The sequence below is a fragment of the Chaetodon auriga genome, chromosome 15 (assembly GCF_051107435.1).
Source record: "Chaetodon auriga isolate fChaAug3 chromosome 15, fChaAug3.hap1, whole genome shotgun sequence".
Classification (NCBI taxonomy): domain Eukaryota; kingdom Metazoa; phylum Chordata; class Actinopteri; order Chaetodontiformes; family Chaetodontidae; genus Chaetodon; species Chaetodon auriga.
In genome coordinates this window covers 1,395,208-1,408,402 of record NC_135088.1, presented here as the reverse complement: position 1 = coordinate 1,408,402, position 13,195 = coordinate 1,395,208, and the positions used below count along the sequence as shown (strand labels likewise).

At 41.2% G+C, this 13,195-nt stretch overlaps 1 protein-coding gene across 3 annotated transcripts in view; it reads left to right on the top strand.

Annotated features, from left to right (window-relative positions):
• The window catches only part of sgcd (sarcoglycan, delta (dystrophin-associated glycoprotein)), a 264,844-nt gene that overhangs the window by 158,380 nt on the left and 93,269 nt on the right, over positions 1-13,195 (top strand). For all 3 annotated transcript variants that reach the window (XM_076750476.1, XM_076750477.1, XM_076750475.1), the window contains one exon: positions 10,014-10,199. In XM_076750476.1, the coding sequence (XP_076606591.1) occupies positions 10,014-10,199 (186 nt within the window). The remainder of the gene's footprint in view (positions 1-10,013; positions 10,200-13,195) is intronic.

Below are 13,195 nucleotides of genomic sequence, written 5' to 3'. Positions count from 1 at the left end.
TCAGTGATAATGGCTTTGTTAGAAGTGTCCTTCTGAAAAGGTTTGTGGTCCTCAGCTTGCTTGATGCCCCCCTCCCCACTTTTGTTTTCAGACATAGAATGAATCTCCAAAAGCACAATAAAATCTTCTCTAACTATGCAGCAAATTGATTTCTCCCTAAAGCGATTTAACTTAAAAAACATCTATAAATAATATATAGTACTACTGGAGGAAGGTCAGATACTGTAGATTTTGTGATATATATATATATTTCATGAATCAAAGTGCACTCAAACCTCTGAAATGTCTCAAAATGAGAGTAAGAATGTATTAATAAACACAAACTCAAGCAGAATGTAATCTTGATAACTGATGATAAAAGCACAGAACGTAAGAAGTCATTTCATAGTTTGATTAGTGATCTAGAGCTGATTTATGCAAAATATGTGTAGAAATTTCCATTCTACTAATAAACTTTTCCTGTTTCATTTGAACAGAAACAAGGAAAGGAGCTCTTGGTGCAGACACTCTGGTATAAACACACTGGCATGTTTTACAGAACGTTTTCTCCTTTAATTGTTTTCATCAGAAAAGGAATTTCCTCCTTCAACGATGCAGAGAGGTGTAGTAGCTTCCAGGGGAAAATGGTATGATTCTAGGGCCTTGTGTTATTCTTTTAAAATATGAGCGAGCACGTTCTTGGCGGTGAAAGCGAGGGAATTCGATCCCAGGAGCCTCTTTAAGCGGCAAAGAGGAAGCGCTTCCCCATCTTTACCTCCTGAATTACTGCTTCTGTGTCTAAATTCTGCCATCCTCTGAACACTTCCTGTTTCCTCTCCTCCCTAACCCCCCTACCCTCCATCTCCCTAAACTCTTTTTCTTCTCACCATCTCTCTGCCTGTCTGAGGAAGCTATGGAGGGTTTCTGCTGTGCCTGGTTGAAGTCCAGCACATCTTAATCACCGCGGGGTGCCGATCCAGACTCTGAACTTGGCAGTGGTTCTCCCACTTCTCTCCGACTTTTTCCTCAACAGACAATTCTCTCTCTCCTGTTGAGGAAATGGTGTCATCAGGTGTCTTTTTTCTGCTTTGCTGTGATGACGTCCTCTCTGGTTCTGTGTGCTTTGAATCCAGTGTATGATTAAACCTTTTAATATATAATGAAGTCATGCTAACAGAGAGCCTTTTAGCTTTGGTGACATTAAAGATTAGAAGTTAATTATACTTGTGAAGTATCGCCTCAGGGCCCACAGGCTTAAAAGGTAGATCTGTGATGAGAATCTGGTTTTTGTGGCTTGAATGAAACATGTCTGAGGACACATTTTCAGCTGAAGTTAGCAGAAACAGTTGGACAGACAGCTAAGTGTGACTTTTAAGATCGACCCTGTGGTATGAAATTCCTGATAAACCCCTAAAGGATCATAGACAGAAGGACTCGTATGTGTTTCTGTGCATACTAAACATGCATACATGGACATTTACCCACATGTGCGTGCAGGTCTAGGCCTTTGTCACCAGAAAGAAAAGCCATATATCATCTGTGCAAGTAGGTTATTATGATTCATGTTTCTGTTTATATTCTTAGATGACCTCCAGTGGTTGTAGTAATTATGACAAGAGCAAAGGAGGAGTGTTGGAGAATGTTCGGATACGGAGGAGGTGGGGTGGATGGATGGGTCTAACAAACACCTACTTAAACAACCATTTCACATCATTAACGATGTGATGATGGAGATCCAGTTCAACGAAGGTCTGCTATTCTCCAGCAGCGGTATGTGTTGTTTGGGGGGTCATTGGTAGCTGACCTGTTCAGTTGTTTAGCTATGAGGATGTGTTGACAGTTCAAGAGGTCAATATTTGGGGTCTGTATGGGCATCATATGGGAAACTTGGGACCCTTAAAACTACATGGTTACTAATTTAGGTTTACAATTGGAGCTCATGAAGGAGGCATAAAGAGCAATTCATGTAAGTCACAAATAAAACATATTTTCCCTTTTGCGCCTTGTGGGTAAAGAGTGAATGCTGATGCTCAGATGGTGCCTCCAACTCAGTACAATGGAGAATATTTTAAAATTAGTGTTCAGTTGCTGGGGATAATCCACAGACCAGACTGTGAAGTGTATACTGTATTGTTTGCTTTTGGTAAAATGGAGTTCCAAATGAAAACTGTTCACAGTAAGGATGCAGATTATCCAGAGTGACGGGCACGTTTTGAGAAAGACAAATTGTGTTTTACAAATATCATTATTCAGTGCTGTAAGCACCAGGAGCCAAAATCCATTCACCTCTAATGCATGTAAATGGAAAACTTTAAGGTGACTTGCTTTCTTTTCCCTCTAAAATGCCTTTTTGTAACTGTGTTTCATTAACATTTTGATTATTTGACCATGCTTTTAAATTACTTGTTTAGGGAAATTAAGTGAAACAAAGTCAATTCAGACAGAGATGCATTTTTTTCTCTGCTTTCCTTTCTGTCAGCATCCGATAATTACAGTGTGAGATGTTTTAAAAGTCCCTCTTGGTCCTGCAAAAGAAACAAAGGCATATAATTCCACCTAAGATAGAACTGAAATGACCCAGAGGCCAAGAAATTGCAGATGTGATGGCATATTGAAATATATATATATATACACACCACACTTGGCATGCTTCTAAAATATTTTTTCTCTTTAAAGTAATCAGAGCTTGGATCCACTCAAATATTAATTATTTAGATCCTGGCAACAGGATGTTAGACATAGCTAAGACTATTGGGCTGAATATAGTTGGAACCTGGCCTGATTCTGGTCCCTGCTCAATTCAGTTGCTTTGACCCAAGTGGAACTGTGAGACCAGAGTTGCTCAGGATCTACATTTTGGATACTAAGAGAGCATAGTATTCACTCCTCTTCCTTCCGTTCCCTCTGTGATAAAACTGGGCTTCAAAGTGACACGAAAAGAAAGCCAGCATTATAACGCGTGCATTTAAACAGCATGTATCTTAACAGATGTGGCTCTCCTCTCCTCATTGTACAGTAAATCTACAGTTCAGTATCGTATCTCTCGAGCAGGCTTTGCCAAATTATCCTGATCATGTGCTCAACAATGCTGTTGACAAGCATGCTAAAGCCACTTACAAAACAGAGAAGAAGAAGGAAAAAACCTTTTCTACATTTGTACTCGATTAAAAAGAAAAAGAAAGAGCCCAAAGTTATTCAGCTGTTTAAGTATTCATTACGCCCTCCAGTCAAGCTTGGCCTCAGGCCTGACTTCACGCCTGTACGGTGGAATTAACCAGCAAAATTGGTTGTTTTCTTATCCTTGTCTCTTTTTTGTTTAATCACTGAAAAGCAGCTTTGTCAGATACTGAACAGGTTGGACCTCTCATTAAATTGTTTACTGTTATTCTGTGACCTTTTCAGTATCTGTAAGTATTACCCACACTTGTCTCATCTGTAATGGGCCAGTAAGCAGTTGCAGCACACGACAATGGAGCGCTGAGCTGAGCATGTGGCCTCGGTGTTAATGAGGGGCAACAAAGTGGGACAAAAGGCAGAGCTGCTGGTGAACTCAGAATAAGGGTCAAAAAAGCCTTTATTTATCAAGCACGATAAATACAGGAGCGTTTATCTCAGTGGCTCTGGCACACAAACTTGTTCATTCCAACTTCAGTCTCATTGTTGTAGTTTGGGCGATTACTCTTGCTGGTAATGTTCTTAAAAATGAATTGCTAAGATCGGGGACCAAGGTGACTTGGCTACAATGAAGTGAAGTGATAAGAAATAGGAGACGATCAGACGGATCATCTGAACCACTTTATTTAGAGATAAAAGCGAAAGTGAGCACACGAGAAATTGCTGAGGACTACTAGCCTCCTTCAGCACCTCCATCACCCCTGTTACCTGAGCAGGTAGATGTACCCTTTGAAGTGCAGGAGGTGGAGGGTTAGTTACTGCTAGATGGGATATCGGTAACCATCAGGGAGAGAGAGATGAAGCCCATTGTTTGTGTTGTACTGTATGCTCCAAGTGGCTCTTGAAGCCGTCATCTGTAAAATGGCAAATGTTGGGCGTAAATAACCAAACCTAACATGGTTCTGTCATCCATCCATCCATCCATTGGCTATACTTGCTTATTCTTCGGGGGGGGGGGGCAGGAGCTGAAGTCAGCTGACTTTGGCCGGGGACACTGCGCCAGTTCACCACAAGGCTGACAGACAACCATTCACACTCACACTCACACCGACGGGCGATTCAGACTCGCCAGTTAAACTAACCTGCATGTTCTTGCACTGTGGGCAGAAACTCGGAGAAAACCCAGACAGAGAACTTTAGTTTAGTTTAGTGAAAAAAGACAAAAACAAAGAAAGACATAATTGAATCTATGTCTTCATCAATAGGCTTGTCTCAGCTCTGACCTGCCTCCAAATCCCCAAAGCTTTGCATCAAGCCTCGGTCTCACACAGGGGTGGCAGTGGGTCGGCAGGTAGAGCAGATTGGTAACTAATCACAGGGTTGGTGGTTAGATCTCCTGCTCCTTCTGTCCACATGTCAAAGTGTCCATGAACCAGACATTTAATTGTCCCCCATGGTTAGGCCTGTGCCTTGCATGCCTCGCCCCAAATGAGTGAATGAGAGGAAATTGCAGTGTTTTGGATAAACGTGCTCATATATCCAGTGCAAATCTCTGAACGCAGCAATTTCCTCAATCTAGCAAGATAAATAGGCAGCTCCTCACTGCCTTTCAAAATGAAACATGCAGGCAGGACATTTACTAATGTTCAAAAGCCATTATGTGGGGAGGACACAGCAATATCAGTAAGAATCATTTAGTGGGGCTTTTAATGAGCTTGTAAGGCTTATAGCATTTGTATTATTGTATTTTATTCTTATAAACTTCATATTAATCATACATTTGCTTTGTGAGTATTTAACTCTTCATCCTGTATTTGTTTGTGTATCTCTCTGGCACACAGTGTTGTATGAATAAATACTATCATCTTTATTTGTAGTCGTAGTTGTAATGTTGGTAGGAGAAGGAGGAGCAGTAGTAGAATAAAAACATCAGTTGAACATTTTGCATATTTTGTAAATGTTCTCAGCTAAATTTCTATGCATATTTCATGAGAGATGTGATCTTCTTTTGACCAGGTCAATCTTTGGATAAACAACATGCAGTTAGCTTGGTGAGGAGGCCGTTTTCATCAGGGTTTCATCAGATTTCTTCTCCTCTTTGCCTTCACTGCTTCAGTGCTGCGCTCTGTTGTTGTTGTTGTTCTTGTTGAAGGTTATAAAAGGAAAACTAAAACTCATGGTGAGGTTCTGGTGCTTCAACCATACAATAAAAGAGAATTGGTCTAGGGGCTCTCTAGACGAAGGAGCAGGACAGTTAATAGCAATGGGGGAGTGGTGGGGAGCGTTTCGGGACAGAAGCTACTCCATCTCTTCAGTCCTGGTTAATAGCCAAGGCGACAAAACCGACTCATGTAAGAAAAATAAACAGAAAAACTTTCTATCAAACATGATGAAAAAAGGCAGAAACAGGAGGCAGTTATGCCTGTTAGTGCAGAACATCCAAACAAATCCTAAAACTACTCAGAAAAGACAAAAAATGAACACTTGTTTGCTTTTAACATGTAGCAACTCCTGCCTCTGTCTTCAGCTGCTGGAGATCAGTCAGAACAGTCAGTGAAATGTTTAGCAACTTCACAGTCGGCCAATCACATTTCTCCACTCGCCCATTTAACCAACACATTGCAAAGGCCAATAAACTGCCTCTGGCTGTCGGCCATTTTGTATATTCATACATTTGGAGGCGTGCGAGTCGCAGTAATGGAGTATCCATTGGCAGTAGCCCTCGGGTCCTGGTACCGATCCACATGTTGTCTATATAAGTCCTAATGGGGAGCTGCCTGGCTATTTGGCAGCAGGAATAACCAATAACATTTTGTAAAACCTCATTTCTCTCTCTAATCAGAGGCAGACTTTGTTTTTGGACCATTGGGTTTTCTTCAGGCTCTCTGAATGAATAGTTGGCTGAACGAGAGGCACTGTTGGACAGCAGCAGTGGAGGGAAAAAGACTCAAAGGCCGATGATTTGATTTGCCTCCAATTTGCCACTTATTTTCTTCCTCCCTGGCTCTTCAACTCTGCTTTCTTAACACACATACACACACACCTCCACTCTTATGAGAGTGGCCATTATTTAGCTTGTAACCAAGCACCATTTTCTTTTCTCCGTCAGCCTGTAGCCTGAAAGCTTATTGGAAAGCTATCAGTACTCTTTGTGCATGAAGGGAGAGTCTGTAGAAAGCACAGAGGGGAGAGGAGTTATATTTCATTACTGCAGTGCATTTATTTAATTTATGATACGCTTTGTGAGGTATATCCACAATGAAATACAGTGTGTGTGTGTGTGTGTGTGGAAACAAGAAACCAATCGAACAGTACGGACATTCAGAAAACTTTGACAACTATCTCAGATTTGTTGTTTTTGAATAGATGCGCTCTCGTGTGATTTAAACCAAATATTCGTTTTATGTTCCATAAAAATGTGAATATTTTCAACTTCATATAAAAATAAAGAAACTTACGTCTGTGTACTACTTCCAATAAATATAGCTTCCATAATATGGACCTAGATACTGCAATACCAATTATACAAGCAATGAAAAGTAGTGCAAAAGCTGTTTGGTTTGTCTGCTCCGGGCTACTGTAGAAACATGGCGGTGCAACATGGCGGACCCCGTGGAACAGAGCCTGCTTCCGCTGTAGATATAAAGAGCTCATCTTATTTTCAAGTGATTATACACTAACAAAAACATACATATGAATATTTTATTCCATTTCTGCCAATAGATCCCCCTAAATCTTACCCACAAGGAACGCAGGATATGCAGCTTAGCCATCATATGCACAGAAACACTTCCTGGTTTATTCTATTACACTGCACATGTGGGATGATAAGATAAGATAATCCTGAGGAAAAGTTTTACCAAATGCTGTATTGCTGAACTGTGTCTACTGCAAAATTACAGTCACACATTTCCACGTGAATGTGTGAGCGCACACACTTCTCCATCATACGTGTGAGGCGGTGACACTGATGTTGGTGTCACTGTGAGTGCCGCTTTCCTGCCAAGCTGCCGAGGCTGTCCTCCCCACAACACCTGGAGACGCTTGGCAGCTTCTGCAGGTGTTCTGTCTTTTATTTTCATTTCTTTTTTTTTCCAGCTTTGTTCTTTTTCCTGTCATCAAGGGCATTTTTCAATCCGCTTGATTTAATTTTTGCAAAACAGATTTTTGAGGGCTGCACAAAAGCACTTTGAGTCTGTTTAAATAAATGAGGGTTTTATTACACAATAGCCTTATTTCTGAATAAAAAGTGCACCAATCACAGCTCATCTGTCCTTCTATTAGAATACCAGCATTGTCACCATGAATTGTGCAACTGGAGGTGTTGTAAATGTATTGTTTAATTTAAGGTTTTCTAGTACAGACAAGTACAGACTAGTACAGACAAAAGAGGCAGATCTTGATTATTCAGCTGTTCTGTGTCTTTCCGAGGTTGTGTCAACGTCACCCTGTTTCAGTGGATTCACAAGGCCAAGGATTTGATGGGGAGTGTGAGGTTGTGTTGAGCATATCGCCTCACTCTTCTGTTTGCATTATGGGGATTTTCAGCTCTCCAAAACACTCTGCAACTTTAATGTTGCATGAAGTTTTTCTCACTGCCACCAAATTTAACTGACATGATCTGTTTCATTTTGAAGTTTTGGCTTCATATCGGTTTCAGGGTCAGTTATCTGAGCCTGTCACACCACACCAGAAAAATCAACAACACAAATCTGGAGGGAGGAAATGGAAAAGCTGTCCATCAGTCTTTGCATCTTGTGTGTGGGTTTTTCATAATCAAACTTCTTGGTGTAAACAAATGTCAGAGTAGCCCCGTCAGCTGAACTGGATCCTGTTCAAACGGCTGATTGGACAGGACAGCGGTTTGTTCCAGGGTGAACGCAGCCTGCCTGCCATGACTCACAGCCACATTTGGAAGGTCTGCGCTGTGGCAGGTGCTCGCAGATGGAAACAGAAAAGAAAGTGTGATGCAGGATCAGACGTGCTATTAATCCCCACTCACAGGCTGCAGCTCTCTATGAGGATTTTGCCAAAGAGCTGATCAAACAGACTGGGTTACTTTGGCTTATGCAGCTGTTTGTCATTGCATTCATGTTTGTATTTGGATAAGTTTGACCTGAGCACAAAGCCTGAGCGATCAGGTCTTGATGCTGAACTGTGAGATCAGTCCAAGACACTTCTGGAGGACCACTGATTATCAAACACTTTATGAACTTTCTTCAGCATTTATTAAGTAGAGAATTTATATGATACTGTTCAGTTTGAGATGATCTCCACAGCTGAGCCCATTGTCTCTCTTCAACAGGGGGAAAATTATTGATTTTGTCGATCTTAACCAACCAACGACCTCTTCCTCATCCTCATTTTTTCTTTCAGAGAGTAAAACAGGTCTGATTTTGTGCTGGTTGATGGCGGCTTCCCTGGTTGAAAAATCAGCTGGGACTGTCAGATCAAGAAACAGAAGCCAGAAAAATGAACATTTTAAGCACTAAAACTGAAAATAGTGGTTGGTTTGGTCTAAAGCTTCCGCCCTGCACAGCGTAATTAACACTGCAGCCTCTAGGGGACCCTAATGAGCTTTAGGTGTTCTTTGTCTAATTTAAAGTTATCCCAGGAGAAAGTTCTGCCGACGTTGAGGTTGGTGAGAACAGTCTCAGATTTGCACCTTTTCTTGTTTTTTGGGGTTTTTTTTTTTTAGCTTTGTTTACTCTCACAGCGCTCTCTTCTATCAGTCCAGATATCATAAAGATACTCCTCTTCATCCCTCTGCATCTCCCATCAAACAAAAATGAAAATCAGACCGTACACAATGAGATTTCCCTGTTTTTGCTGACTGGTGCTTTGGAGTCTCCTCTGTGGCTTTCAGCACTTTCGCACCGGGGCCCTGTCTTGTGCCATTTGTTTCAGTTAGCGGGAAATGTGTGTGGTTGTCAAAAACGATTGGCTCTGGTGGTCTGAGGCACGCACTCCAAAGCACGGCCGACAGTAAATTGTATTTTTCCACAGAGTTATTAGGCCATTATTATGGTGCTTGAAGTGAACAATGCCTCCTCATCTTCACAGGCAGACAATTAGAATCATCATTAATCGGCACTATCAGCACATCAGTGGGGCAGAGAGGGTATAATGGAGTTATAGACCACTTATTGGCCAATCAATCAATGCGGTTGCTAACGAAACTGTCTTTCATCGTGCCTGAACTGAGTGGCTGGTCAGTATTGGAGTGGAGCATGTGAAAGGAATGTTTATGGCATGTTATTTGTACTAATGTTCAGCTGTACCCCATATCTTATCTTAAGGTCATTTCCTACAGAGACTCTGCAGCTGCATCATAAATCTCGAAGCAATCATGGGTGCCTCCACCATGGAGGCCCAATAGGTTGCAATAATAGCCGAATGAATAACAGCCAGACAAGAGAGACTGCAACTGTTGTTGTTAATGCTACTCACAAGCGGAGTCCAGCACCAGCCAGCAGACAGATAAAGTGAGAAGCTAGCTGGTGAACACAGTGGAACATTTAGCAGCTAAATGGCCAGCTAAAAGAGAAATCACCACTACTCAATTTTGCTGCCATGTTCGCCTTAACGGCTTTATGAGATGACAGTGTCAATGTGTTCACTGCATGCACTCCTGCAAACCAGTGGAAAAAGCATGAAGGCAAGTAATGTGGCTTTAACTTTACGCTTTATTTAACTTTAAATGCCCTGTAGCACTTTATGCATCGTCTTAGATGAAACAGAAGCACACGGCAGTTCAGCCCATCACCCTATAAGTAAAGAAAACAGTCAGTGCAAACCAGGCTGCAAACATGCCAGAAAGAGGGACAAGTTGAATCTGTCTGAGCCTCTCTGTCAGTGGGTAACACATAGATGTTGCCCTCAGCCATAATTTTCTTTTTCTTGTTTGTGTCTCCTCTCAGATGACCCAAGAACAGTGCACTCATAGGAACAATGTCCAGAGTTCAGAGAAACCACAAGTGTACAAAGTGGGAATATACGGCTGGAGGAAACGCTGCCTTTACTTCTTCGTCCTGCTGCTGATGATCCTGATCCTGATCAACTTGGCACTAACTATCTGGATCCTCAAGGTCATGAACTTCACCATAGTAAGTCTCCTTATTTCCCTTTTGATTTGCTAGCGGCTCCCAGTGTATGCCTTCTTGTTTGCATTGAAAGCACGACAAAAGGACTGTAGCTGCATGAAGTGTCAGTCATATTCCTGTCAAGTCCCATTTTCAGGGGAGGGATTAGTTCAACCAGCATGACGCAGAGACCTGAACACTTCTACAATGAATATTTGTTGTTTTGTTACATTTTCCTGGATAAATGTTGAACAGTGACCCTGTGATAACAAGGCTCAGTGTTTAATGTTTCTAGCACCAGATTACAGCAGTTACAGCTCATACTGACATGTATGACCCGGTCTGATCCGCCTGCCGTCCTCTGTTTTAGGGAATCATGTGCAGAAGTTTGTTTTGGTTTTATTAGTGGTCATATGTTTTACACACTTTTCGCTTACACTTTGTTGGCAGTGAGGTCAAGTGCTCGCAGGCTGGTTTCTGTAGTTTTGTTGTTGTGTTGTCTTTGACTGGATTGTCAACTTGGGATGCAAGTTATTGCCCAAAAAGTCATCATTAGCAGTCTATAAATTTCATGGTCCTTTTAGCCAGAACACTGCAGGTAATTATGTGTGTACTTTCCTGTGGATTTTATGTATATGCAGCTGTGATTGGCAGTCTAAAATCTCTCCTCTGGAGATAATGAAATTCAAACTGGGATAATTCAAAGAGCCATTTTTGAAAATATGTGAAGCTCAGGATATTTCAAAGCAATTATTTTGGGAAGTAATTTGGGAAAAATAGCATTTCTGGGCCTAGATATATTATGTGACGTGTGTGGGGTTTTTATATCAACATGGCAAATTATGTGTGACGTGTAGTGACACACACACACACACACACACACACACACACACACACACACATACACGCACACACAGGTGAACCTCAGTGCAGAGCAGCAAAGCAAAGGAACTGTCTTGATCCTCTGCTGATCACCTTATCAATCAACCCTTAACTCACTCGCACTCTGCAGTGCTTCCTTCTTCCTCATTTGCTGTTCATCTCTGTCATTAAAAAAAGAACTGAAGGATAAAACCTCGACTCTGAAGTTGTCACATATGAACCGCTTTAACTGATGATGACAAAACAGATTAATTTATGTATTTATTGCCATATTTTGTCTCTATTTCTGAAGCACGGTTAACACTGCAGGGTTGGTTTGACACTGCCTACCCACAGATCACATTTGGTTCTTGTTCTTTTTATTTTATGTTGAAGAACTTTTAGTTTCTGTTGTCTTCTTGTTTGCCTTAACAGCTCCTCCTCAGATTTTTATCCCATATATACAAGCTGAAATATAAGTGTAAACAACTTAATTTCCTGTTTGTCATTGAAAACATACTGACACCAGGAGCCAATACATGGAACTTTGTGGAGGTTCATCACCAAATCCCTCTGCGTTCACAAAGAAAGGCGTGCTCACACATTAGTTTTACATAAAAAAGATAATCCAAGATGTAAGTCATCGTGTTAATGTTTGCAAAGCACTTTAATGATAAGGGACAAAATAAAAATAACAAACAGAGAAATAAAAAAGCTGCTTCCGATGTAAATAAAAAGAGAATACAAGTTATTCACTAAAACTGTATTTTTAAATGCACATCGATCGTCATTTCTGCAAAATGCGAATCATCATACACAATAAGTGAAACTGGCTAACAGTCTGAACAAATAAAATCACCCTCACTGCTCTTCACTGAAACCAGGCGTGTGCCTGTTAGAAGTGTGAATGCACATTCTTACCCCACTGTGTTTTTGAGAATATCACTTCCAGGGCTGGAAAAGGCAGAAGCATGTTTATTCTTCGTCTTTTATCCATCTGGCTCCAGGTGTTCGAGGGTTTATGAACTGGGAATACAGTCAGTTTAATCAGTGAATTAATGAGCAATAAAAAAGCAAAATAGACATTTACTTCTATAAAAGTAACATGGACTGTTAGGTTAAAGTATGCGAACAATAACAAAGATGCTGTATTCATGATTAAATGAGTCCAGTCTCCATCTATCATCTGCAGTCCTGCTGTCTCTCCAGACCCCCGTGAGATGAGCACTTATTCAGTCTGTCCCTCTCTCCTCTCTCCCTCTGCCTGTTTCACTTTTACTGTTTCTTGCAGTCCCTGTCTCTCTGTCTTAACCTGTCTGCTCCACACTCCGTCGCTTTCTCGCTGTTTATTAATCCACGTGGCTGTGATGAGTATGACGCACATTTACATGCACTATAGCACTTACATACAAACACACACACACACACACACACACACACACACACACACACACACTGCAGCCGCTGTGAATAATACATGAGGTCTGCTTCACGGCCGAACTTTAATATGAGATCTACATAAATCAGAGAGCAGTTTCATGGGTGCTGAGCTGTATGTTCTGACAGAGCGTCGCACTCGGAGTGTTATAATGTTTTAATGTGTCTGCCTGCAGATTAGAAGAAAAAAAATCTGAAATGTTGGAGATAAGTTTGAAATCAAAGTTAACCAAGAAGTGACACATGCAGAAAGCCGGCTGTGTGGATCTGAGCACTTGTGTTCAAAGATGGTAGCCAAAACATTATTTAAGTCCACGCTTATGGGATGGTTTGTTATTGCTTGAATTCACTGTAAAGTTGTGGGACATGAAGGATAAATCCAGAAAGCAGATCACTGACACAACAATATTCTCCCTGAGCTGGTAGAAATCCATAATATCCCTTTATTCAAAGCAGCTAAACTTGAGTTTGAGCTAGCAGGAGGTGGAGGAGGAAGGGTGGAGGTTGGTTGAGTTTAGAGGTATGCAGAAATTAAATATTTACACCAACTGCAATTATAGAGACAAGTGTGAATAATGAATGTGGACAAGCAGTGGACATTAAGGAGAGTGGTGTTTGTTTTTCGGGGAGGATGTGAGTCCTCCTGTGCCTGTGTTTAAAAATGTACATGTGTCATAATAAAAGAGCACTTGAACTAAGTTTCACCTGCATTGATTTAAATC